The 25,213-nt window shown below is 39.2% G+C and overlaps 6 protein-coding genes across 6 annotated transcripts; 2 read left to right on the forward strand and 4 right to left on the reverse strand.

The window, feature by feature from the left end:
- Positions 1–545: 545 nt before the first annotated feature.
- On the reverse strand, positions 546–4,615 carry GCK72_005052 (uncharacterized protein; the record flags this gene model as incomplete). Its single annotated transcript, XM_053725006.1, has 17 exons — positions 546–749; positions 800–1,002; positions 1,058–1,305; positions 1,354–1,431; positions 1,481–1,842; positions 1,885–2,076; positions 2,125–2,541; positions 2,586–2,808; positions 2,856–2,987; positions 3,032–3,195; positions 3,240–3,476; positions 3,522–3,731; positions 3,786–3,872; positions 3,919–4,231; positions 4,279–4,381; positions 4,430–4,523; positions 4,571–4,615. The coding sequence occupies 17 exons, from the start codon at positions 4,613–4,615 to the stop codon at positions 546–548; spliced, it is 3,312 nt and encodes a 1,103-aa protein (XP_053589200.1).
- A 283-nt stretch (positions 4,616–4,898) lies between these two features.
- On the reverse strand, positions 4,899–5,630 carry GCK72_005053 (uncharacterized protein; the record flags this gene model as incomplete). Its single annotated transcript, XM_003116784.2, has 4 exons — positions 4,899–5,093; positions 5,278–5,373; positions 5,418–5,477; positions 5,547–5,630. The coding sequence occupies 4 exons, from the start codon at positions 5,628–5,630 to the stop codon at positions 4,899–4,901; spliced, it is 435 nt and encodes a 144-aa protein (XP_003116832.1).
- A 5,759-nt stretch (positions 5,631–11,389) lies between these two features.
- On the reverse strand, positions 11,390–12,093 carry GCK72_005054 (uncharacterized protein; the record flags this gene model as incomplete). Its single annotated transcript, XM_053725007.1, has 4 exons — positions 11,390–11,553; positions 11,599–11,661; positions 11,748–11,874; positions 11,923–12,093. 4 exons carry the CDS (start codon positions 12,091–12,093, stop codon positions 11,390–11,392), a joined length of 525 nt encoding a protein of 174 aa, XP_053589201.1.
- A 1,387-nt stretch (positions 12,094–13,480) lies between these two features.
- GCK72_005055 (uncharacterized protein) lies at positions 13,481–14,080 on the reverse strand (the record flags this gene model as incomplete). The annotated part of the gene is made up of 2 exons (XM_053725008.1): positions 13,481–13,932; positions 14,011–14,080. The coding sequence occupies 2 exons, from the start codon at positions 14,078–14,080 to the stop codon at positions 13,481–13,483; spliced, it is 522 nt and encodes a 173-aa protein (XP_053589202.1).
- Positions 14,081–16,247: 2,167 nt separating this feature from the next.
- GCK72_005056 (uncharacterized protein) lies at positions 16,248–17,168 on the forward strand (the record flags this gene model as incomplete). The annotated part of the gene is made up of 4 exons (XM_053725009.1): positions 16,248–16,328; positions 16,382–16,790; positions 16,838–16,950; positions 16,998–17,168. The coding sequence occupies 4 exons, from the start codon at positions 16,248–16,250 to the stop codon at positions 17,166–17,168; spliced, it is 774 nt and encodes a 257-aa protein (XP_053589203.1).
- Positions 17,169–17,921: 753 nt separating this feature from the next.
- Positions 17,922–21,552, forward strand: GCK72_005057 (uncharacterized protein; the record flags this gene model as incomplete). Its single annotated transcript, XM_053725010.1, has 11 exons — positions 17,922–18,062; positions 18,109–18,199; positions 18,247–18,582; positions 18,703–18,803; positions 18,847–19,101; positions 19,599–19,778; positions 19,831–20,241; positions 20,392–20,658; positions 20,711–21,121; positions 21,272–21,466; positions 21,511–21,552. The coding sequence occupies 11 exons, from the start codon at positions 17,922–17,924 to the stop codon at positions 21,550–21,552; spliced, it is 2,430 nt and encodes an 809-aa protein (XP_053589204.1).
- Between the last annotated feature and the right edge of the window lie 3,661 nt (positions 21,553–25,213).

The following is a 25,213-nucleotide window of genomic DNA, read 5'->3' on the forward strand; positions in this document are numbered from 1 at the left end:
AAAAAGTGCACGGGGTGGAGGGTGTTCTTGATATTGGTATTTTTAGGTTGGCTGCAGATTCTGAAACTGTTGGGGAAGTCAACAAAGTGTGTATGTGACGCACATGAATACTTTCATAGACAATCTATAATTTGAATATGGAGGATGGAGTAGCTTGAGTTTAAAGTTAGAGTCTAGTCAAATGGGAACGGGTATTAGAAATTTCTGAGCATGTGTAATGGTGTGACCATGAGTCAGCATTTTGAAACAGATACAAGAGACAAAATACACTTCTGAAACCCTTTTCAAATCTAGAAAATTGCCTGTATCTCCAGATTCGCAAACTTTGAAATCCAAGTGCTGTGAGGCCCTATTCTTATTAATATCGTTTGGAAGACATTTTGTCAAATTATGAAAACGATATGTTCTTCTGTAAATCTGTATTTCCGGATGTCTATCCCAAGATTTTTGAAATAAAACACTTCATCCAAAAGCCCTAATCTCCATACTCTTTATCTCATAGTGTCAGAAACAAATCACAAAAATTTCTTCATTAATTCTCAATACTAATCGGACTTCAAATCCGACTTCAAATCATTCGGAGTTCTCGGCAGACACGGCATATTCACAAATGAAATAATATTATCATTCTTCGATTTCTGTGGAGTCAAACCAACATTCCTCGCACAACCCAACAGTTTTCGACGAGTTATCATTGAATCCTCAAAGTACTCTTCCATTTTTTGAAGTGTGACCTCGTAGCCAATTTGCTGGAATTGTTCAAGAAATCAAACATTTAGAAGTAAAATTCCAAACCAACCGCTGCCTGATCGAATTTCGAGAAATCAAAAATTCCAAAACTCTCGATTGGCAGCTTCACATAATAGCAGTACTGTGCATTTCTGACAGTTTCCATCTGATTGACACAACAGACATAGGCGAGACGATTCTGGATTTCAGACATGTTCAAGACTCGAAGCTCTTCTCCAAACGGCCACCAGCGTTTGAAAAGACACCAGGTACCTAAAAAGCAAGCATGTTGCAAACGTGCTCCGTTGGCAATCATTCCAAAACGAACCACTAATCGCATAACCGTAATCTCTCAAATTCATGTTCTCATCCGACATTCCAACATCAATTGCTATCACTACATTCGCTCCAAGTGACTTCATAATATCTGCTGGTAGATTGTTAACATATGCACCATCTAATAGCAAATGACCATCTTGTGGATCACAAATAGGAGGTACGTAGCCAGCGATTGACATGGAACTACGGACAACTGGCCACATGAGACCACTACGATGGATTCTCATGGAAGACGACCTGAAACATTTACAAGTGGAGTGCAGTTTCTTCAAAATTTGAGCTCACGTTAAATCTGTAGAAATACAGAAAAATGAAATCCAGCAATCTTCAATTTTTACCTCATTTAGCATTCTTTGAACACACCTGGAAACCATTGTATTTGTTTAAAAAACATCTGGAAAAATTGGCTCACAAATTAAATCGATGACCTGTTAGAATAGCACAATAAGCCCAAGTCAGATCACGGAGCACATCGAGAATATTATTACGAAGACGGTCTGTAAAGAAGTTTTTCATTCTTACAATAGCTCGAATATCCGGTGTCGTTGCATAGAGTGATCCGAAGAGTGCTCCAATCGAAGTGCCTCCAACCATATCAATTGGAATCTTTTTCTCAATAAGAGCTTTCAGAGCTCCAGCATGGGCGGCTCCACGAGCCCCTCCACCTCCGAAAACAACTCCGATTGCATTTCCAGTCAAGATACGTGCAAGTCGCGAGAAGTCAGTTTGATAGTTCACTTCACAGAATACAGTCGTCTCGTAGAAGTCCACAATCTGAATACATGTGGGTTTCAAATGAAAAGGTCTCAATCCTACCTTCTTCTCACTAGTCTTAACTGGAAAACTGAAAACTCGATTCGGAGCACGTAGATGATGATATCCAGAGTAGTAGGATTCATTAATCCAGTCAGCAGTTCCACGTGGCGTCGGAGTGTTTTCAGGCCACAAGAGAACCAATTCCTTGGATTGACGGACACCTTTCTCGTTGCAAGATAGGAGAGAATCAGCCTGGAAAAGTGTGAATATAGAATGGGAACTCCACGAAATCTGGCTCACCAAAACCTGTTGATCCCGACTCTCCACTCCGCTAGCCACCACCAGAATGGCATCAGCCATTCTCAAACAACGCCTTGTCCAACTAGTTTTATTGAAATCACACTGATACAAAACCAATGAATACGCGATTTCTTGAACATTCAACCAATGCATCAGACCGTAATCTGCCTTCTTTGTAATCACTTCTTGCTCGAAATAATTTCCAATTACACTGCTACTCAAACGAAGTAGTTTGACATGCTTCGACAGTTGATTGTATAATTCACAAGTAAATGCTGTCAGAGGGACACGTTTCGATGCGGGAACTATGGCGATAGTTCTGAGATTCTGAATCTTTGTCGTCTCCACGTGACTCATTGTTTCAGGAGTTGGAGTTTTCCAGCACTTGCTGATTAGTTGGAGCAATTTGTTTCCAACCTGAAATCTGTTTTTTTGAAAAGTCTAGAACATTCAAGAAAAACCTGTGGATATCGAATCTTGACAAAACTCAACAAATTATCCGGAACACAGACAATATGCGAGAATCGAACAGCCATGACAGTGCTCCGACGAGCCCGTTTCTCCGCCATATCGGTGATTCCAATGAGATCTAATCTACCGTATTCCTCAATAATTTTTGTCAAGTCAACAGCTCGAAGACGTCCACCCATCACAATGTACATACAGTCGGATTTGTCACCCATTCTGAATAGTTCGGATAAACAGAAAACACCGACAGAAGCCTCGAATACCTGAACAACGCCTGACCAGTTTCAATTCGATGCCAACCAACTGCCAAATCGAAAACTCTTGCGAATGGAGAGACAAAGTGAAGGGCATGGAAAGCTAGACGGAGATAGATGACAGGGTAGGCAAATAGGATTCTGAAACCTTTTTTGACTTGCTATTCTTTTTTGGATTGGCTTACTGTATGTATTCATCTCTGCAAATCTTGAAATAAATCGTCTTCTCTGTTGCTTTTGCCGTACACATCGCAGGTTCGTTCGTAAGAATTTGCATTGACGGGAGGATATCTCCTGGATGAACATCAAATGCCAACGATGTTCCAGTATCGTCTCTTTCCAATGATCCCTGTAAAACGGAATATCTTTTCAAGACTCCTAGAAACAACTAACCCTCTTGAGTGTCAACTTCCCATAAACCACAAATATCATATCAATCTCGAACGAGTTCTCCTCAGTGACCACTGTTCCAGTTTGGCACTCAAACTTCTTTATTTTGTCTCTCAACTTATCAGCATGCTCCGGAATTCCCATTGCTTGTGCTATCCACTCGACCCCTTTATTCATTTGTTCCTCTTCCGTAAGTTTGTCGAAATTCGCAAACTTTGTAGAGTCCGGAATCTTTCTCTTCTAAAAATGAACATGAATTTCTCTTGTTTCCATGTTTTAACTCACCGCATCAATACACTTTCCACCGATTCCCAAATACATGTTACACGTGATCAGTGTACACTGTTGCAGCCTTGTCATCACCACCTGAATCGTTCGAATCCAATGCTGAGGATTCGAAAGGAATGACGTGTAGAACGACGTCAACTTGTACTTGGCCACCCGACAGTTGGTCAAAGCTTTCAGATGGATGTACTTGTTTTTCGGCTTTTCATTCTGGAAAATAGTTTTATGCTGTCTAGAAAAACTGGGTCACAAGGAATCGGTTACCATTAAAATCTCAATGATTGAAGTCTGCGAGAAGTACGATTCTCCACTTTTCAACGTCTTCATGTTGCATTCGTAATGCTTGTCAGCCTACAACTCTAGCATTAGAAAGAAGTATTTACATAGAAAATCTCACCGAATGGACTGTAGTAAGAATGCCCAACTCCCCAGAGATCACGACAATTATCACATCATTCTGATCTCCCGGGCTCAATAAGACATTGCCCTTATCAATCGATAAAGTCTCCACATCCCGTGGATCCAATTGCCATGTTCTCGGCAGTTCGAGACCTTCTAAAGCTTTCAAAACGAAGAAAATCTCTTGTTTGATATTCGATGGAACTTGTTCTTGTTCACTCGGTTCGTAGAGTTCTCGAGGTGGTTGCTTCGTCAGTTTCTCCCACGATCCACGTAGCTTCTCAGCAGTTGCGTCTTCTTTACTACGTGACCTGCCAGTAATGATTTGATCTACTAAATCAGAGGACGCATATCTTACCATAACCCTTTCGTCAATGCATTCGAATAAAAAGATGGACTTTTCCCGACGGGTGTTCCAGTGAACGTGTCCGGACTGTTTTGAATAGTTTTGATGGAAGGAGCTGAATAAAATATTTCTGAATTTCAGTTCCTATCCAACTGTAACCAACCTCTAAAATTGACCACATCGTCATTTTCATCTCGAGAAGGCCATAAAAAGTAGACGATAACTAGGAGAAAAACAGACAAAAATAGTACCAATTTCTGAAAATCGCGTGTTTGAGGCGAATCTGTTTTGGGAAGAAACTTACGTTTTCAAAAATGAAAATCGCAATTGACAACAGGTAATGTAACATTTCGCGAGTGGAAAGATGATCGCCTGTTCCCTGGGAAATAAATTATTCTCAGTGATTTTTTGAAATAGAAGTTTTTATGAGAACAAAATTCTATGACGTGTTGAATAGAGGGTACAGAAATGTGCAAGTTTACGTGGATATTCATGAATTCCCGTAAATTTTGAAAATTTCCAGAATGATAGAAACATTTGAGGCATCAATCAGTTTATCGTTCGTAATAAATAAATAAATAAAATTCAATTTAAACTCAATGAAAATATACAAAAAACCAGAAATTTGAAAATTAATAAATCAGAGAAAACAAATCTTTATCAGTCAAAAATCTGGCCAATTCCACTTTCGTGTTGTTATCCATTGAAGTGGAGATGTGTCTCAGGATTCGTTCTTTTTCCCCAACTGACAACGTCTGATTCTGTTGAGTCATCACGATTCGGATGAGTTTTTGTTGGGTTCGGGTGGAGAGTTTTGGAAGGACTTTCTGGAATTTTTGAAGAGATATATGGGAGGTTCAAATGGGCTCTATTGAAAATTGGAGTGTGGTTAATAGAGCACTTTTGCTCAAAACAATTGTAAAGCTTTTTTCAAATTTAGCATGATGCAAACACGCTCCACTGCAAAGTCTGCTCCCTCAATAGAGCTAACTTTTTAAAAAATCAACTCACAAAAATTCTAGACTTCCGTTCCCTCTCGTCCTTCTCCACTTTCAGTTTCCATGCTTTATGCTCCTGTCGTGTTTTGTCATCCAATTTCTCTACTAGCTGAAATTAATTTGATCGTGTTTGAAACGGAATTATGATCTCACCCTATCAATCTCCTTGTTGATCTGTTCAATTGTTTTTGTTTCGGCACTTCCAAGGATTTTCTGAAAATGGGAAAGAGAAACTGTGCTCTATTGCAAACTTGTATAACTTTTGCAATAGAGCGAACTTACATCAATAACTTCTGTAGACGGCGCCCGTTGTGTACTAACAAAAGCACACAATACGAGACTGGCAATAGTAATGTTCCGGATCATAATAATTTGTTATTTGAAAATAAGGAATGACAGGTGTGAGGAGACAGGAAGACTAATTGTTCTATCCACAGATGGGCAACAAGAAGACAGCTCTCTCGAAAGAGTGGGCGGAGCTTGAAGAAGGGGGGCGCTGAGCAAACAAATGACCAGAAACAATAGAAAACAGAACAACAAGAAAGAAGGAGAAGAGCCGGACAGATATGTGTGAAAAGTGTCTGTGGCGGCGGTCCAGTGGCGGGAATTGGTGGGCAAGCAAACATCATGTTATCCTCCTCTTTTGTTACAAACCGACCAATTTTTTGTATTTGGGATAGTTTCGGGAAGCAAGGGATATATTTTTTACTTGTAGAACTTTCAGAAATTTGAAGAATAGGAGAATTCAAGTGAAAAAAGATCCGAGATATTTCAAAGACCCGCCAGGCACCAGAACTATTTTGGGGTGAGTCCCCGTCCTACTGTATTGCTGTAGGACTGATTTCCACTAAAACCCTATACTCATTTCAATATCTGATATTCCTAATACACTATTACTCTTCATATACAGTAGCGCCAAAAAGGTTACCAATTTTTGGTTTTTCGGTCATAACTTGTTTCAAATTGGTCGGATTGACCTGAAACTTTTGAAAATATTTATTGTACAGCTTTTGTAATATTTAATTAACTTTCAGGGTAAAAAATAATGTTTTACAACTTTTTTGTAAAATTTCCAAAAATCACAAAAATTCGAAAAATCACATATTTTTATTTCCATGACCGGTGCATCAAAAAGAACAAGTCCAAACAGCGCTAATAATGGCTTTTTTTTTATGAAAACTGTCTTGCTCTTCAATTTTTGACCAATGACTGTCAAAGTTTGGTTGTACTAATTAGTGGAGTTTTGAGCTTCAGTTATCTCTAAAACGAGAATTTTTTGTAGAAAACTGCGTTGAAGTTACCAAATTATTGGCGAAAATGTGGAAGACATTTATGTAACACTCTTATTTTGATAGAACCCCTAAATTAATTTTGGGAGATCTCCATATCTGGTGCATATCTGGTCTCGATGTCAAACCGGTTCCGAAGCGAAATTATACATTTATCCGGTACCTTTGGTTTTGAAATTTACGGAAGTTGTTATTTGAACAATTGTGTATCTGATTTCTCACCCTTCCCCCTTCATGGTTATGGTCGGATGTCGTATGGCAGGTAGTGTCGAATGGCAGGTACATGTTAGCCTACCAGTCCGTCAGAGCAGAAAGGGCAGCAGAAAGGGCGTAAGACGCAAACGATATGCATACAACGTTGTGAATCAATAATTGTTGCCTTTCTTCTCTAGTCATGGTTTGGAGAATTTTGAAAAGTTCATTACATAGAGTTCATAAAGCTATCAGAATGTGTTTTTGGAACATTGACACATCTATTCCAAAACACAAACCGTTTCTCATTATGAAACTTCCACTGGTGCCGTTTCAATTGGTTACTGAGTTTATGGACTCACATGAAATGTAAGTTATAGGATATCCAAAATTTATTCACTTTTATTCTTCTGTTCGTAGTTCAAGAACACTGTAGTTAGCAGTTCCTCGTCTTCTACAAAACACAAAACTAGTATTTTTTACAGAATAAAATTATCGATCTGCTCTTATCGCATGGAATCTTTTCTCAGAGTTTCGAAATACAAACTTGAAGAAATCCATGTTCATTTAAGCAATCAATATTTAAAATACGAGTTGGCCCAATCGAAAAACTTCTTATCTGTTCTTTTCCGGAAGGGAAAGTCTGAAAAACAATTGGAGTCAGTTACAAAAATGCAGCAGTTATGTGAAAGGTTCGTAAGAAACGTCAAGATACTTTATGTTTATAAAACGCATTTGTTTTTTTTCAGATACTACGGTGAAGATAACACATTTTTAATGATTGAATATTTTTCATCTAACACGGTTTTTGACTTGTTTAAATGCATCAGTGCACTTTACTCTTGTTCTTCAGTGGGCTGGAATTTTTATTTAGACCAACTGAGCACTGAAACTATGATGCATTACTTGAACTTGTCACTAGCAGAAAAATGCACCGAATTCTCATTTTTGAGAGGCAGTTTAACTGCTGCACTGTTAACTGAACTGATGGACAAAATACCGGTGTCGAAGCGACTTGAAATCGATTCAGATTGTAACACGGTGCGCTAGCACCGTGCCAAATCTTCCTCCCAAGAGCGCGCGGACAAGGTCCCGCCCACGGAAAGTGCTGGTATAAAAGGAGGAGGAATGGAGAGATCGTCAGTTGGGTTGGAGTTGTGGTTGAGAGGAACCGAGATGTGAGCGAACCCTATTCTTATTATTCTATTTCCTTTATTTTTATTTTCTTTATCTTTCTTTATACTTTCATCTTACTTCTATTATTTATACTTTTATAATTATATTTCTTATATAACTAAATCTTATAATAAACACTTGTAAGTTAGAATAGAGTGTTAGTCTAAGTTAAGATTATAGAGGGTCAAAGTAAAACACGAGTACCGTCGTGTTATATGTTATAAAAATCTGAATGCCACTACTTGGACTTCAGGTATCATCATCTGTCGACTCGGCAAGACGCTCTACTCAGTCCGTGTCAATGGCACCACCACTTGGAAACGTCACTCCAACCAACTCCGCCGCCGAGAATCACCACCAGCATCGAAGACAATTCCGATGGACTTCCTTGAAGGAAAGATTTTTGAAGAACCGACACCCAGTCAGGACGTTCCAACTCCACTGGTTTCACCACCGCGTGCCGCTCCAACACCGTCTCCAGCCGTCGTGCCTCGCTGTTCAAATCGTGCATCTCGTCCACCCGTCCGACTCACCATGGACCCAGCTAAGAAAACATACCGCCCTCTTAACTAAAAATTGGAGGTGTTGAATAATTACTTATTATTACGTGTATTCGTTATAGCGTGATATCCGGCGTTCCACTAACCCGGTTAGATCGTTATCTTGTATGTATTTAAGTGGACTGTTTTTCCACGTCCTCCAGTTCAGTCTGAGTTCTCTAAAATAAAGACTCTCTTACTATCCACGTCTCTTCCCTCTCGGCACCCAAGAACATAACAGATATTCTGAAATTTTTTAGATTATTCGTAAAAAGTTGACTATTTTTTACCTGCATTCAGTGGTACCAATTGAATGAGATCGAAGATACATTTTCTCATGTGTTGTTAGAGGTACACCGTCTAACTTCGTATTATGAATGAGATCCTCGTCGTCCGATTTCAGAGATTTCGGAAAGGTGATTGGACTGTCAGGTTTGGCTACAGCAACATTACAGTGAGTGGGAATCAGTGAAACAGCTTCGCATCATGCCGAGGACAATCTGTTCTTGCTGGAGTGAGAACGTTTCTCTGAGCTCCAAAATCTCTATAAACAGTGAGTGCCCAATCTCTTGACCTCTCAACCGCCGTTCGTATAACCTTGCAGTTGCTGTAGTTGAAAAGTCTCTGGAATGAACCACTTATTCTACTCCAAAGGTTCAACCTACTGTGAAAGGCCATTCGACCTCTTCTGGTCGTTGGTCCCTTTCTTATTCTATCGCCCGAGTCTCCGTCACTCTTGTGGCTCTTCCGTCTTGCGGGTGGTCACATGAGTGAGAGGGACGAGGGAGGAAAAGGCACGCGGAGCCACACCCACGAGTATTCTATTCTATTTCGTCAGTAAGACTTAACATCTGGCCGGAGGGAGGTCGGTCCATCTGGACCTCTCTCCGCTTACTCAATAAACATGGATCGATCCTTAATCACGTTTTCTATATCTTATGGAAAGATATGGGCAAAATATCTAACCTATAACACTACCATCAATCTTTGGATGTAAGTTCTGCGTTCGAACCTTCAACAGATTGAACCAGTTATCCAACTTATGTCTTCTGGTGGCGGGAGAAGGGACTTATAAAACCATTTATTACATGGTGAGAATCAACAACTAAGAGTTCTCTACGTCTTATATAGGCAGATCTTCTTGCCACGTGTGACCTCAGGGTTGGACGTTCACTAGGCTAGGCCATTGCTAGTTCACGCCACAACACCTCCCTTTCTTTAATGAAAGTCCATTTGTCTACTGTCTTGAATCATCGATTCTTCCACGACAGCCGCTGCCCAGACTCCACAGCTTTTCTTCTTCGGGACTATTTGAATTTCTTCCTCGTCTTCCACGAATCTTCATTTGATCGGGATGTTCTCTTCTCACTGTCTTTACCACAAATTCTCTCCTTCTGCTGCTACTTGGGTTACCTCGATGTTCTCTGACCACGCGATTCGCGGTGTATTCTTCGGGCAACTTCAATATTTCGGGAATCTCCTCCAACCAATCCAGTCCAAGCAGATTATCACCATCTCCTACAAACGCTCTCGTCCACACTTGGCTTTCTTCATATTCCACTTCACAGCTAATTTCTCCATGAATCGTCATCACATTGCCAGCTACATCTCGAATTACTGCTTTGGTCTTCTTTAGCCGTGGCGCTCCAATTCGATTCCATTCATCTCTGCTGATTAAGGTAATATCCGATCCCGTATCGACCTGCATTCTTACTTCCGTTCCATTCACTAGCACAGTTCTATAGATTCTACTATCTTCTGCTTTAACTCCTTCAACAATTGCTGCTCTCTGGTGGAAAACTTTCGGCTTATTCTGCTGATTTCCACGTCTCGATTGGCATTTCCTTGCAATGTGTCCCTTCTCTCCACACTCGTAACAATCTTCTTTCATAGTCCAACATCCATCTGATGCGTGTCTTCCTCCACACCGATAACATCCTCCTGCATCTGCTGCTGCTACTGCTTCTGATTTGTTCTCCGCTGACTCACGATAAACTCCCTTTCCTTCACTTTTTGCTGCTCTCACCATCCAATTCTCTTGTCCGACGGTTGCGTCCTTCTTTATCTCCATAATCTTCAGAATCTCGGCTTCCAACTTTGCTAACTATAAGGTTGTATCCGGTCTGGTTTCCATTATATGCAGTGCTTTCACCTTGTATGATTGTGTTTCGTCGGTCTTCAAACCTTGAATCCATAACAGACATAATTGCTGCTCATCCGTCATACTACTGTACTTCGCAATTGCATAACTTTTCCTCAGTTTGGCTGTATATTCCTTCAAATCTCCACCATCAAATGTCGTGTGCAGTAAATCGAAACGAAGTTTGAATGTTGAACAATTCGATGGAAAACATTCCATTAGGGCCTCGACGGTCTCCTGAAACGACAGTTCTCTCACTTTCTTGGGTAGAATACGACTGATAAAATAGGTGTAATCGGTTTGACTCAGTCTACTCAACAGAATTCTTCGTTTCGCTCCGTCTTCTAGTGATGCTCCATCTTCCGTAATTGTTTCGCCATTCCGATCAAACCAGTCTTCGAATGCACATCCTCCCTCTGGGTCGTACACGAACATTTGCATTCTCGCTATCAACGAATCCATAAGCCGTGTTTTCCTATCTTCTAGAAGGCTTTCTTCTCCTTTAGTACTCAAATCGACGTCTTCGGTCATTTCTCACTGCTGCTTCTACTTCTGCTACTTCTGCTACTGCTCTTACTTCTGCTACTGCTTACTACTGCTTCCCTCGAGTTCTTGTGATCCTGATCGCCACTGTTGTATCCTTTACTGGAGTGTGAGTCAGACGGTGTTTCTTAGTTCGGAACTTTATTAGAACTGATTTCTATAGAGAAATGAATACAAGGATAATCGGGGCACGTGACTAGGGTTTCACGTTGAGGTTTATATACCTCACGGTATAACACAAAATATCTAACCTATAACACTACCATCAATCTTTGGATGTAAGTTCTGCGTTCGAACCTTCAACAGATTGAACCAGTTATCCAATTTATCAAATGGTGCAAGACACCGACCATAAAGTGTCTTTCTTAAATTCAAAAATTCCGCTGTATCAGCTACGTCTGTTGTGACAACTGGAAATTTTAATGAAAATTTTATCAGAAAAATGGATTTTTAACCTTTATTGAGTTTTTTGTGAATCGCAACTTTGAAGTGTCTGTGGCATCCCAGCATTTCCGCGACTGGAGACACATTTTGAACAGCATTGATCAAAAAAATCTGAGTAAAAATTTAAAAATCTTGTTTTGGGGGGAAGGGAGAGTCTTACCAGTGTTCACGTAATCTGGGTTTAGACCTTTGGTTTTGCACGCGGTGAAAAGCTCTTCGTACATAGCTTGATCTTTGGCATCTGTCAATGCGAAAAAGAGAGGAATTTGAGTAGACGTGGCCTGATCCTGAAATGTGATTGTCAAGCTTTTCTCACTGTTGTAAAAAAAACTTACCTTTGATGATACATAGTAGAGCTGTTTAAATCCAGACGGGATCTTGCTAAACTTGCCATCAATGTTGATGAACTTTGCGCTTGCGATATGCTTTTCAGATCCATGAACAAAGAACCAGTACGGCGTTGTTTGTTTCAAACGTTCCGGTGGTATCTCGAATGCACCGAACATTGTCTACTTGTCTTGTGTCCAGTTGAAAGCCGGTGGAAACTGATTTGTTGAAGTCAGGCGTAGTTTTCCCATAATTTTTTCTCAAAATCGCGACCTATAACAATACACTTCAAGTTGCAAAAAGTGGTTGACACCTTACATTTGACCATATGTCTTCTATTACTCCGTAAATATCAGCCTGTTCTGAAGCTCTTTGATAAATTTCTTCTTTTGACGTTTTATTCTTGTAAAGAACGAGAACTTTCCTCATAATAAGCTCTATCTGAAAATGAAACACTCAGAGTTTTCACAATTTACTATCCTACCGCAATATTATCTGTCCTGGATTCATGACTGCATACGCGAATGAATTGAATTTCACCCGTAGCTGGATTCACTTCGATTGATTCTTTACAAGATCCAACTTGGTCTTCAGATGGGTTTCGATTGGAACAGCTTGCAACAAAACTGCCATCCGCTCTGGCAAATTTTGGACGATAAGTTTGATTAAAATAAATAATCAAAGGTATTCGTCCGTTCGTCAGAACCCTGAATTAATTATTCAATTTAAAAAATCTACAGTAGGAAACCAACTTTGTCATGTTGCTATGAGCATTTACAATTTCAGGAGTTCCGACCAACTGCCGTTTTGCAGTTTGCTTCACTTGATAATGACTTAGAATTTCTAAGACATCTCGTCTACTGTAAATTAAACGTTTCAATATTAATACAGTTGCTCGAAACCTACTTATTTGTGAAGAACCACTCTTCTCCAACTTCGGGACTTCTTGTGTTATCTATGAAATTTTGAGTATTACTGGAGTTCAAATTATCACTACAGTACCGCCTAAAAGGTTATCATCTTTGGCTGTTTTCAGTTGAAAATGGCCTACTTTGAGTGTGTGTCATGATAATACTGATTCTCCCACAAAGAAAGTGTTGTATAAACCATACAGAAAAAGGTAGATCTTCTTTTTTGTAGTCGACAACTTTCTTGTACGAGCACTCCCTAGAGAGTTATAGTCATTTTAAGACGACAGCTCAAAAATCGCACCATTGTGCACTAAAATTTGTCGATTTGAGGGAGAAATTACTTTGTTGATACGTAACTTGCCAGAGAGTGCTCGTAAAAAAGTTGTCAACTACAAAAATAAAGATCTATCTTTGTTCTGTATGGTTTATACAAAATTTTCTTTGTGGGAGAGTCTGTATTATCATGACACACTCTCAAAGTTGGCCATTTTCAACTGAAAACAGCCAAAGTTGATAACCTTTTGGGCGGTACTGTACATAGTTTATTGAGAGGATCAACCTCTGATTGATTATGACGGTCGTCCTTCAGAGAGGCTCTTCTTCCACTTCTGTTTTCCCTCGGTGGCTCCGGCGAAGTGCTATTGATCGCATCGACCTAGTGGCTTTCATCATTCTCATCCTCCACATCATCTGGCGAGAAACCAAGAGCCTCCCAATCAGTGGCATTTTGTCTGGCAGTTGGAGCCACTCTGACAAGTAGAATCATGTCTGAATTGTCCAAGTCTTCATCGTTCTGCATATGACGGATGTTGCTGTTGTCGTCGTTTTCGGATTCAACGATCACATCATCTACATTATCCATATCCATATCCGTCTCATCCATATCCAAATCATTTAGAACTCGATTCTGATCAATTCTGATGTTAGGATCTTGTCTCTGGGATCCCGATTCCGATACATTCTCTTCATCTTCTGGCCTTCTTTGATCTTCGAGACCTTCCCTCATTTCTTCAACAGATCCAGGTCTTGGCTCTTCTTGCTCAGCAACGATCTGCTCTCTCCCCGCTTCTTCCGCTTCTCTAGCCTCCCTTTGTTGACGAATATTTTCTTGACTGCTTCAAACGTCGAAATCTGAAAATTCCGCAATATAATTCACCGACAGTCTTCACAAAAAATTCAACTTACTCCGAAGGTACAAAGCTAAGCCGGCATTTCTTTCACCAGCGTCTTCTTTAACTTCTTCAATAGTTACCATTCTGAAAAGTAAGACATTGAAGTACAGGGTGGCGAATAAGTATATGACGCTCTTAATTCTTGGATATTCGGCGGGAAAACGCTTGAATCACAAAAAAAACGTTATTAATAGTTGGAATGTTCAAATTAGATTCAGTTTACAAAAGGAATTCGAAGTTAGATACTTTGGATTTGATACAGGGTCTCAGACGTCTAATGAAAAAATCGCTTGTGCGCCGCAGGTAGTCGACGTCTACTTTGTCCCACATCTTCTGAATGGCGGTCTCGAGAACAACGGTCATGTTGTAAGAGATTCCTGAGATCTTGCTCTTCAAATATTCCCATACGATGAAATCCATTGAATTGAGATCCACCGACGATGCATGCCTAAAGTCGTGTTTCCAGTAGCAAGGAAAATGAGAGAAATGATGAATTTTGTTGATTTGGAACTATGGGACGTAGCCCAATCTTGTTGAAAGATTAAAAAGAGTTCAGTAGAGTGTTGTCACCGAGGCCCATACCATCACAGTTTTAGAAAAAAGGTGGTCTTGGGCCTGGTGACGTTAAGGAGACCTACTATCACCTTTTGATATCAAAAATTTCTGCTTTTGACGGTTGGAAAAATGCTCAATAGTAAAAATCTTATCATAAGTCCAGATCACGCAGGAGAGGCGGCGCACAAGCGATTTTTTCATTAGACGTCTGAGACCCTGTATCAAATCCAAAGTATCCAACTTCGAATTCCTTTTGTAAACTGAATCTAATTTGAACATTCCAACTATTAATAACGTTTTTTTGTTGATTCAAGCGTTTTCCCGCCGAATATCCAAGAATCAACGTATACTTATTCGCCACCCTGTATGCTTCAAAGCCTGCTTGAATTTTAAAAACACAGAAAATACGACGAAAGCGAAACATTACTAGAAAACATTTTAAAAAAGAATAAAAAACTAAATCCTGTACGCTTTATCCCTTCATTCGAAAAGTTATCATAATCATAATCCACAGTTCATGGCATTTCATTAATACCGTAATCTTATCATTTACTGTGTTTCCAGACTCTTTTTCACACGCATTATCATATCATACATATAGATCTTCTTCTTCTCCTTATTTCTCTTCTTCTTCTTATTTTCTTCCTTCTTACTTCTCTAATTTCTCTTTCATTTTTTCCCTTATAAAAAAACTATTTTTCTATCTTTCCTGTAGCAACCATATCAATTCCTACTCTTTTTTTATCATATCAACTTCAAATAATAATAAAATCACAACTTTTAACGAACTAATTTTCTGAATGGTCTCTTTCTTTCTTATTTCATTTAACACATCTTCACAAATCTCGATTTTCTAAGATTTCCCTTTCAATCATGTCTTTTCTATTAAATATCAATGTAACTGTTATCAATTTCTATTCCTTTATTACAATTTCGTCTTTGTAAAAGTAATGTTTTTTATACACTTTTTCCTCTCAAAAAACTATTCATTTCATGTTACTTCCATTCACTCTGCCTTTTCTCTCTCTGTTTCTCTGAATTTTTGCAATAAATCTTCAAAAATAGTTAAATTAACGAAAATCGCTTCAAAAATAATCTATTTTTCACATTTTCATTGCAAAAATTCAAACAAAACAAACTGGAACAGCATTCGAGAGCAATTTTTAGCTTCAGAAAGTCGATGCAATCACCGCGCGCGCTTTGCGCGGCATTGCCGCACGTTCTTCCCGTTTCGTTTCTTCTGCTTTCGCTTCTTCCCGTTTCGTTTCTTCCGATTGGTATTTACGGTCTCGAAAAAAAATCACCGTGAAAAATCACCGATAATATTCGAATGGGTTACGGTGTACGCATGCATCAGTTGTGAACATTCGAAGACGCAAAATTGCACAAATTTGGGAAGTTTAGTATTTTCTAGAAGCTCTTTTTCTCTTTTTCAGACCGATTTTCAGCGTTACAAGGCCAATTTTGCTGAATTTTGTGTGAAAATTATGAATTTTAAACCCAAAAATGTGAAAAAATCATTGGTTCACTTTGCTTTCCTTTTTTTTCTCTGGCAACTGGCAGTGAGCTTTTAAGAGTTTTTGATGAAGCTAACAAGAGCTTCCGGATTTTTTGCCTTTCCGAATCGCTATTTTGACCAACGTACAGTAATATATATATATGCTAATTTGTCTCAATTAATCATTCCAGAAATCCATGGATGTTCTCTATGACGAGTGGTTACGCCCACTTTACGTATGCAACGTCTACACAGTCTTCGTTTTCGGCGTCGCTGAAGTCTCCAGACGAGTTAGTTCATTATTCTCTCAAACGCAACGAAACACTTGCAGGTTCTGTATTTGTTGCTGAAAAACGAGGAGACGATCATGTTCAAGCTCAAATGCAACGAGTTCATCAGCACGATTTCGATGTGTGCGTGTCACTTCTCCGAAGCGGTTCTCTTCAAAAACTACGACTTCATTGCAATGTTCATCGCCATCATAATTGACATGACAGTCTGCCGACATCTGAATCGTGGAGACGCCGAGAATCCGATACTTCCGATGCTTCTTCTGGAAGAGGCACTCTACAAGATCGATTTTCAGCTTAATATTCCAATTTTCTTCCAGCTACCGCCTCCGCTCGTCGCTCTCTGTGAGTTCTTCAGCTGCTTCTTGCTTCGATTGATTCTGGGACTTTTCGCTGCTCCACAACGTCAAAAGTATATTCCAGTCGTGTTTGCGGTCTTCTTCGTCGCTGGTATCGCTGCCAATTTCGGAATCTCACTCTTAACTTTGCATTTTCAGGTCAATACATTATCGGAGTGCCTGGGGCTCACCCAATGTTCGGCGCCTCCCGTTTCACAAGTTGTGCATTTGTCCAGCCTGACTCTTTTACGATTTACTGTGTGAACTATCTGGTATGTCTCCTTATAGCTGAAAACTTTGTTCATTTATTCATTTTCAGTTCGCCACGTACGCTGGTTGGATGGCCGCCTCGCTGCTTTGCACAACGCCGTTGAGATCAATGTGGAGACTGAAGCTCGAGCGTGAGACTGCTGAAAAGGAGGAAGCTGAACGACTCGCCGCTGCAGCTAGCAGAAACCGTGGGAGAAGAAATAATAGGAGAAATTATTAACCTATTCTGTAATATTTGTTTATTTTTGATTGATTGTATCTAACTTCGTGTCATATACTCATTTAATTCGTGTTTTGAAATTTGGTAAACTTGTCACTTTCTCGGTTGATTTTATCATGGTTTCCTTTCAGGAGAATCCATTATTTTTATTTTTCTTGCATATATTTCAGGCCATGACTGTTTTCAGAAGAATGGAACCGTTTAAGCGATATGATAAACTGCTAAATCTTCAGTAATTTGATGTTTCTTCAACGAATACCGCGGCGTTTTTTTCCTGAAACTTCCAACCGAAAACTATAAAAGACTAGTTAGAATTTTAGAATTCGCGCCATTCAGAGGTCCGCAAACGTCAAAGTGTGAACATTAGACACGCAAAATTACGGACTTTCGAAAACATGTTTTTCCAGATTTTTCTTATTTCCCAGCCTATTTTCTCGGCTTTTTGAAGTTTTTTTGCCATGAAAACTCCTGAAAATTCTTCAAAGAAATCTATTCTGACTTTATGAACCAAGTTTTCGCATGGAGGAATGGCCCGGAAGTGGAGAGTATTCAGGCTTAAATCTATTGAAAAGGAAAAACTAAACGTATAAACTTCCGGGAATTTTTTGGCGGGAATGCGTAAAAACATACATTTTTGTTTCGTAATCCACATTTTTCGTCGAAAATTCGGTCCTTTTGATGCTCATAAAGTTGTTTTTCTCGATTTTGACATTTTCTCTCGTTCAGAACTCTGAAAATTTCAGAAATCTCGGAATGGAAGATTTTGAGTATTTCATCCGAAGAGGCTCAGGAACATCCCATCAAGATTATGATTTGATCGAAGGCGTACATCCGTTTCGTTGCTGTATCACCTTCTCAATTCTCACTTTTGCCTTTTCCGAATTGTTCAGAAAGGTAGGTTTCTCGTTGTTAATGTAAATTTCGAGAGTTTATCTTTCAGATATTCAAAGAAATGAGTTGGAATGTTGACACGCTGATGCTATACGAATTCCTCAACTCGGTGACGTTTTTCATGCTTTATCACTCCGAAGGTAAGCTACGTCGCCCAGTTGGCTTCGCATCAAAATTAATTTTCCAGCCGCCATGTTCCAACATTATGGTTACTCCGCAATTATTTTTCTGTCGGCGATTCACTTTGCGGTCAGCTTCTATCTGAATCGTAGAGCTGCTGCGTACACCGATGATCTCTATGACCAGGAAAAGCCAGACTGGGTTACACCACCAAACACCGGAGAAGATGGAAAGATGCTGCGAACCATTGGAGCGTTTCTCTCGTACATTCCCTCTTGTTTCCTTTGGCATCTCATTCAACAATATAACGCAATGTATGTCACGGAACATGTTGGAATGTACCAGTTCACCGATTCGCTTGTTACCATCATTGGATTCGAGTTCTTCTTCATTGCCAGTCTTCGTCTAGCCTGCGCACTTTAACCCTATTCTCGACTTCAGAAGTTCATTCCGTTGATTTACGCGGGAATTTTTCATTCTGGTAAGTCGACATTTCCCTATCGATAATTCCTTCTGTTTACAGGACAAATCGCTGAAAAATCTCGTGTCTGGCATCCGATCATCACTTGCATGGAAATGTTCACCGGCAACGGACAAAGCTTCGGCGGTTTCCTCTTTCATTGTGTATGTGACTTTTTAATTTCATTTATTACTGCTTCTTTTCCAGGTTATCCTTTACGCGGGCTGGTTGATTGCTTCTCAATTCGCGCCGAAACGGAAGATTGTGTCACCATCACTTTTGAAGCTCAGAAGAAAGCGTAAGGCAGCTGTGGAGGCAGAGAAAAGGAACGGTACAGATGCACGACTGGTTGAGAAGGCTGCTTTGGACCGAGAAAGGGAGATGAGACATACAGTGGAACAAGAATTCTTGGATGAAACACTCGGAAATGCGGAAACTTTCTCACTAACAGTTTCAATTTTTGTATTTGATCATTTCAATCAATAATCTTGTCAGATCACTCTTTTGATTTTATTGCAGTTTTTACCTATTTTCTGCTATTCACTCATTCTTGTATATTATCTTAACTGGCCCAACTTCGACTCGATTTCCTGTATTTGGTTTAACTTTTTAATGAAAAAAACACTACTCGATTTTCCTTGGAATTTCAGACTTTTTTGTTGGTTTTCATCAGAATTTGTTCGGTTTCGAGCAATTTTTACTTTATTTCATTTCAGTGCCACTTCAGAGAAAGAACTTTCGAGGGGAACCAGCCGCACTCGCGTTTTGAGCGCGAACTTTCTTTTTTGAAAATCCTTGGCCAAACTTTATTAAATTGCGCCGCGAATTTCCTTGATTTTTGTTCCCCGATTTTCGTGAGGGTCGTTAAAAAGTCCTCACCCCACAAACGACTGAGGCATTTTCGCTGTAATTTTCGTGTTGTTTAGTACATAATTGAATAATCTCTCAAAAAACTTCAGTATCTGTCTCCTGAGACCGTCGAAGCCTCTCCATTCGCTTATCCGTTCGCTAACAGTTTCAATTTTCGCGACTCTCGGAACATGTCGAAGGAACCTGGGCAGAAGATGCGAAACATGCTCCCATGTAATAAGTCGGACATTGAGGGAATTGATTATTGTACAGATGCAAAATGTTTTTTAGTGAGTGACCAAATAAATAGAAATAAATTTATAATATCTTTGAATTTTTCAGGGCAAACTAATCGGGGAAGTGGAGATCAATACGCGTGGTTTGAAGAAGTACTCAGACGTTTTTGAAATCACCAAAAAAATCTTCAACCCCCGCGTAGTAAACAAAACTCAGATTGCAGTTCTTATCAATTCGAACACGATCACAATCTTTGACACAATACAGGGACACCGGCTGTACAACTTCGAAGTCTCCGGAGTTAAATTCTCCTCGAAAAATCCATCCGATAAATATCATTTTGGGCTAGTATACAAAGAGTCTAGACGGAAATTCAAATACTATGGAATACGCATTCCGAATGGCTCGGGAATTGCGTCAGCTATTGGGGAGATTTGCGATTTGGCCAGATGCAAACGAGAAGGTGTGGATCAAGTGAAGCAAGAGCAGGAGTATGACAGAGAAGCCAGACATAGCGTGAGTTTTTCATTAGGCATAGAAACCAAAAATGCTTGTATTAAAAGTGTAACTATTCTCGAAAAACTTATCGAATATTTCTTTTGATACTGGTTAACAGAGACTCGTTTTCAAAAGTCTTTAAAAAGATTAACCTCCGTAAATTTCCAGACCATGAAAGCAGACGAAGAAGATCTCATTGATTTCTATTCCGATTTGCCAGAAAGTGATGATATTTGCGAGCAAGGGTCTTCGAGTGAACAAAATGTGGCATACAATTCTGAAGCCGTATTCGCTGATCCATTCGCTAACAGTTTCAATTTTCGCGACTCTCGGAACATGTCGAAGGAACCTGGGCAGAAGATGCGAAACATGCTCCCATGTAATAAGTCGGACATTGAGGGAATTGATTATTGTACAGATGCAAAATGTTTTTTAGTGAGTGACCAAATAAATAGAAATAAATTTATAATATCTTTGAATTTTTCAGGGCAAACTAATCGGGGAAGTGGAGATCAATACGCGTGGTTTGAAGAAGTACTCAGACGTTTTTGAAATCACCAAAAAAATCTTCAACCCCCGCGTAGTAAACAAAACTCAGATTGCAGTTCTTATCAATTCGAACACGATCACAATCTTTGACACAATACAGGGACACCGGCTGTACAACTTCGAAGTCTCCGGAGTTAAATTCTCCTCGAAAAATCCATCCGATAAATATCATTTTGGGCTAGTATACAAAGAGTCAAGACGGAAATTCAAATACTATGGAATACGCATTCCGAATGGCTCGGGAATTGCGTCAGCTATTGGGGAGATTTGCGATTTGGCCAGATGCAAACGAGAAGGTGTGGATCAAGTGAAGCAAGAGCAGGAGTATAACAGAGAAGCCAGACATAGCGTGAGTTTTTCATTAGGCATAGAAACCAAAAATGCTTGTATTAAAAGTGTAACTATTCTCGAAAAACTTATCGAATATTTCTTTTGATACTGGTTAACAGAGACTCGTTTTCAAAAGTCTTTAAAAAGATTAACCTCCGTAAATTTCCAGACCATGAAAGCAGACGAAGAAGATCTCATTGATTTCTATTCCGATTTGCCAGAAAGTGATGATATTTGCGAGCAAGGGTCTTCGAGTGAACAAAATGTGGCATACAATTCTGAAGCCGTATTCGCTGATCCATTCGCTGGCGGAGTCCAACGAGAAACAAACGATAAAAAAATTGAACATAGTGCTTCACTGGAGGTAAGAATGATATTTATTTTCTTTATGAATGTCATTCTTTTCAGGACAAGAAGGGACACACTTTCAAGAACGAGAAGCAGTGGTAGTTTGAGCCGTAAGCCCTATTGATAAATATACCGAGAAATAGTTTTGTTTCCAGATTCGAGCAGAGTTCTTGCCTCTCAAAACACCAGAAACTTATTCATTGTGAGTTGTCGAACAAATACATAAAATTAGCGTGTTTTTGAAAATTCATTAGCCATTTGGACAAGGCGATATTAAAAACTATCCAATTTCAGATCGTTCTTTCTGTCCTCAGTCGAGTCGGCCAGATCTGTCAACCCCTTGCTCACGAACACGGATTGAATCAGCTTTATAAGAACTTTTAAAAATGATATACCTCAACCATCCCATTCTTGTTATTCCTCTAACTTCTTCCATTTCTGTTTCATTTGCCCCCTCTCCATTGCCATTTTTATCCACATAATTTCTTTATTCCGCTCCAAGTAGCGTTTATCGTCGTACTTACTCATCACTAATATTATCGGGACACCCCTCTTTAAAAACACGAGCTTGATTGTAACCTTCTTTTCTTTTTTAAAACAAATCTCGGGTAGAAGAGACGAGATGACTTCTCTCCTAATTTGAGAAAATTCCAATCCACAAAATGATACGCCACTTTTCATTTTTTGCATTATTTTTTGATTTTTATTCGAATTCTTCAGATTGAAACTGTGTTTTCTGCTAGTTTATTGGTTTTCACACTGATGGGTCCCAGAAAATTGCCGGCCGATAATGAAAAATGTCAGATGGACACTTAAACTGCAGAAAACACCTCATTTTTTTCTTCCTGTAAAATCCCAATTGATTTATAAGTTATGGGTTCCGTATTTATCGAATAAATTGTTCTCTTTCCAAAAAAAAAAAGATTGCCAGAAGTTTCCTTTGCCAGAAGGGAGATGGAAGGGTCACGTCGATAGTTAGAATGGTACCATGGTTTGTAAAGTGTTGTAAATGAGAGGTGTCTAGTGGAGACTATAGTGTAGTGAGGGAGCCAGTGTGGCTTTGGTATATCTTGCTAGGTCGTGAATTAAGACCTATTAATTCCGCGACACTGGGGGCAGCGAAAAGATGCTCTGAACACTGTCTGAGGTGTCCAAAGGCACATGTGGAGCGCCTTGAGTTGAATCTGTGATGGCGGCCGATAGTTCTAGTAGTATAAGTTGATTTACGGCTCGTTCAATTAGCTTCTTTTTGCATTTTACGAGTACTGATCGTACTTTCCCGTCTTTGGATGGGATAAGTTCCATAATTCTTGCTAGAGGCCATCTGTACCTTGGAAGATTTGGGGTTTGTATTATAAATATTAGGACTACGTGGTTTTGCTGTGGGGTGATTGTACAATGTGCTTTAGTCTTGTGCAGTGCTCCACATAATGATACGCCACCCTTCAAAATTTTGAAAATCTCAAAAATGAGAAATGGTGAAATCTCGTCCATAACCGAATTGAAAACACTTTATAAGTAACATTTATTAGTTTCATAACAAAAACAAGCCTGCCCAATTGGTGGGCAAATCGCGCAAAACGGTGGGCGAGTTGCCCAAAATTCCCTGAGTTTCCTAGAGTACAACCTTCCCTAGAGTACAACGGGGTCCTTCCCTAGTGTAAAGTATACAGTTCGAAGTGTACAACGAGTATTATATAAAATGTCTGCGAAGAGACCGTGAATCAGTGAATTTTACAAAACAATTTTTAAAAAAAAGTTTTTTTTAAAGTCGCGTATAAACAATTTATCTTTATAAATAAGTATTGTCGTGGAATTAACTAGCCATTAATTCACGACCTTCAATATCCAGCCTAACAACTCTATGGCGTCTGTTAGATTCACAAATATCTAACCAAAATGGCTATAAGAAATGGTTTTGACAATGAATTCAATACGTGTTACGTGACCTTCCCGAGGAAATGCTCAACAACTCTCGTCGACTACTTGCGTGCCCTGACCTCTGATTGTGCCGACCCAAAATAACGATCGCCCTCGATTCGCTGCATATAAGGAAACGGAATCGTCAGTTCAACCACTCTTTCTTCGACTTTCGTGGCTCTACTCTTGGACTCTTGCTCTCTCGGACAGTCATTCAACTATTGGAAGCTCCACCAATCGGGATCTCTACCGTGGCTCCACCGACCGTCTCCAACAAGGAATCCACCGATGATCTGGCTTACCAAGAACTCAAGGAAACTAAAGTATCCTCACGTCCCATTCACCATATTGAATAAACCTGTCAACCTTTCCTATCTTGTTATTCTCGCATTCTAAGTCTGACGGGGTTCACCTTCCCTCTAAAGTCAGCACAAGTATCCTCTACAATAAAAGTAATAGTAAGTCATTCAAAAATCTTCTATGTTCGAGAGGTGAATGTTCTAAATATTTGAGTGATTAAAAGTAAGATGAGTAAGGTACGTAAAGATTATCAATACAATGGAATACAGAAGGTTTTTGATCCTTAGAAACAGGGAAAAATCTTTAAAACTTTATTCTAATAGAAAACATAAATAACGAAACACTTGATAACATTAAAGAAAAACGAGAATGATGTTGAAGAAAATGTTGATTTTTAATGGGCTCTCCATATAACAGTAGCGATATGGTTGAAAAAGAGAAATACGAACAGAAGTTTAGGCCTCGAATTTCGTTTGATTTTGAAATATTTGTGTCACCCATGTTGAAATCAGCAATTCGTCACGATGGAAAACAATATATTCAAAATTTTCAATTTTTCAGATATTGACCATTTTCGTCAAAAAACAACTTGTTCAAAATGACTTCAAAACTTCTACATTTTCATCTTAAAATCATGTTATTCACTCTGTATCGGAAAAATTAAGAACGGTTCTGATTAGGCAACACAATGGTACTGTTTTGAGTGAAAAATCTTGTCATCCCTTAGTACTTCAAGTATCTCAAACATCAGAATTTGTTATCCTGGAAAGCTAGAAACTTGATGTCAACAAGAAATGTTTTTAAAAGGTTGAAAAATGTATTATGAAAAGATTTTGAGTCTATCTCTAAAGTTGACAGAAATTCTTTTTTTTTTAGTTTTAGAGTGAGCCCCAAACTTTGGCCAAAAAGCGGTTTTATCCACTACTACAAGGCATAAATTGTTTTGGATGGCCACTATCTTAAATTTCAAAATGATATCCGGCGTGGTCTTGTTCATTCAAACTTATTTTCAAACGCCGTAGTTCTTCATATTTATTATTTTTTTGTCTCATTTCTTCTGAGAAATTAGAAAAACCGGCCTGATTTTCTCGTGTCTCTATCATTGATGTTTCTTCTTCCAACTCCTTTTTCCTCTCGAGCAACTCGAGAATTCCAAAAACATGCGTTCTCTTTCCGATAGCTTCCCAAGCAGAGAATCCGACTGAGTTGCCTTCACCTATTTCCAAATGACCTAGTACGAATTTCCTGTTTTTGTTATTCTTTGCTTTTCTGTAACAGATGATCGTTTTAAAGGATTTCATAAAATTCAAAGTGCTAAGAAGGGTAAAGATGTAGCCAACAAAAAAAGCCAAGTGGATTGTTTTACCAAGACTGAAACTCGAAAACATACATTTTCCTTTTTGGGACATGTGTGAAAAATTGTATCTGAATTTAGGCTCCACCCCTTTTTGATCTACTTAAAATATCGATTGAAGTTGATAAAAATTCTTCAATTTCGAGGAAATGTTATTGCCTAGAAGCTACAATGTTGAGGTCAACTACA

The sequence above is a fragment of the Caenorhabditis remanei genome, chromosome II (assembly GCF_010183535.1).
Source record: "Caenorhabditis remanei strain PX506 chromosome II, whole genome shotgun sequence".
Classification (NCBI taxonomy): Eukaryota; Metazoa; Nematoda; class Chromadorea; order Rhabditida; family Rhabditidae; genus Caenorhabditis; species Caenorhabditis remanei.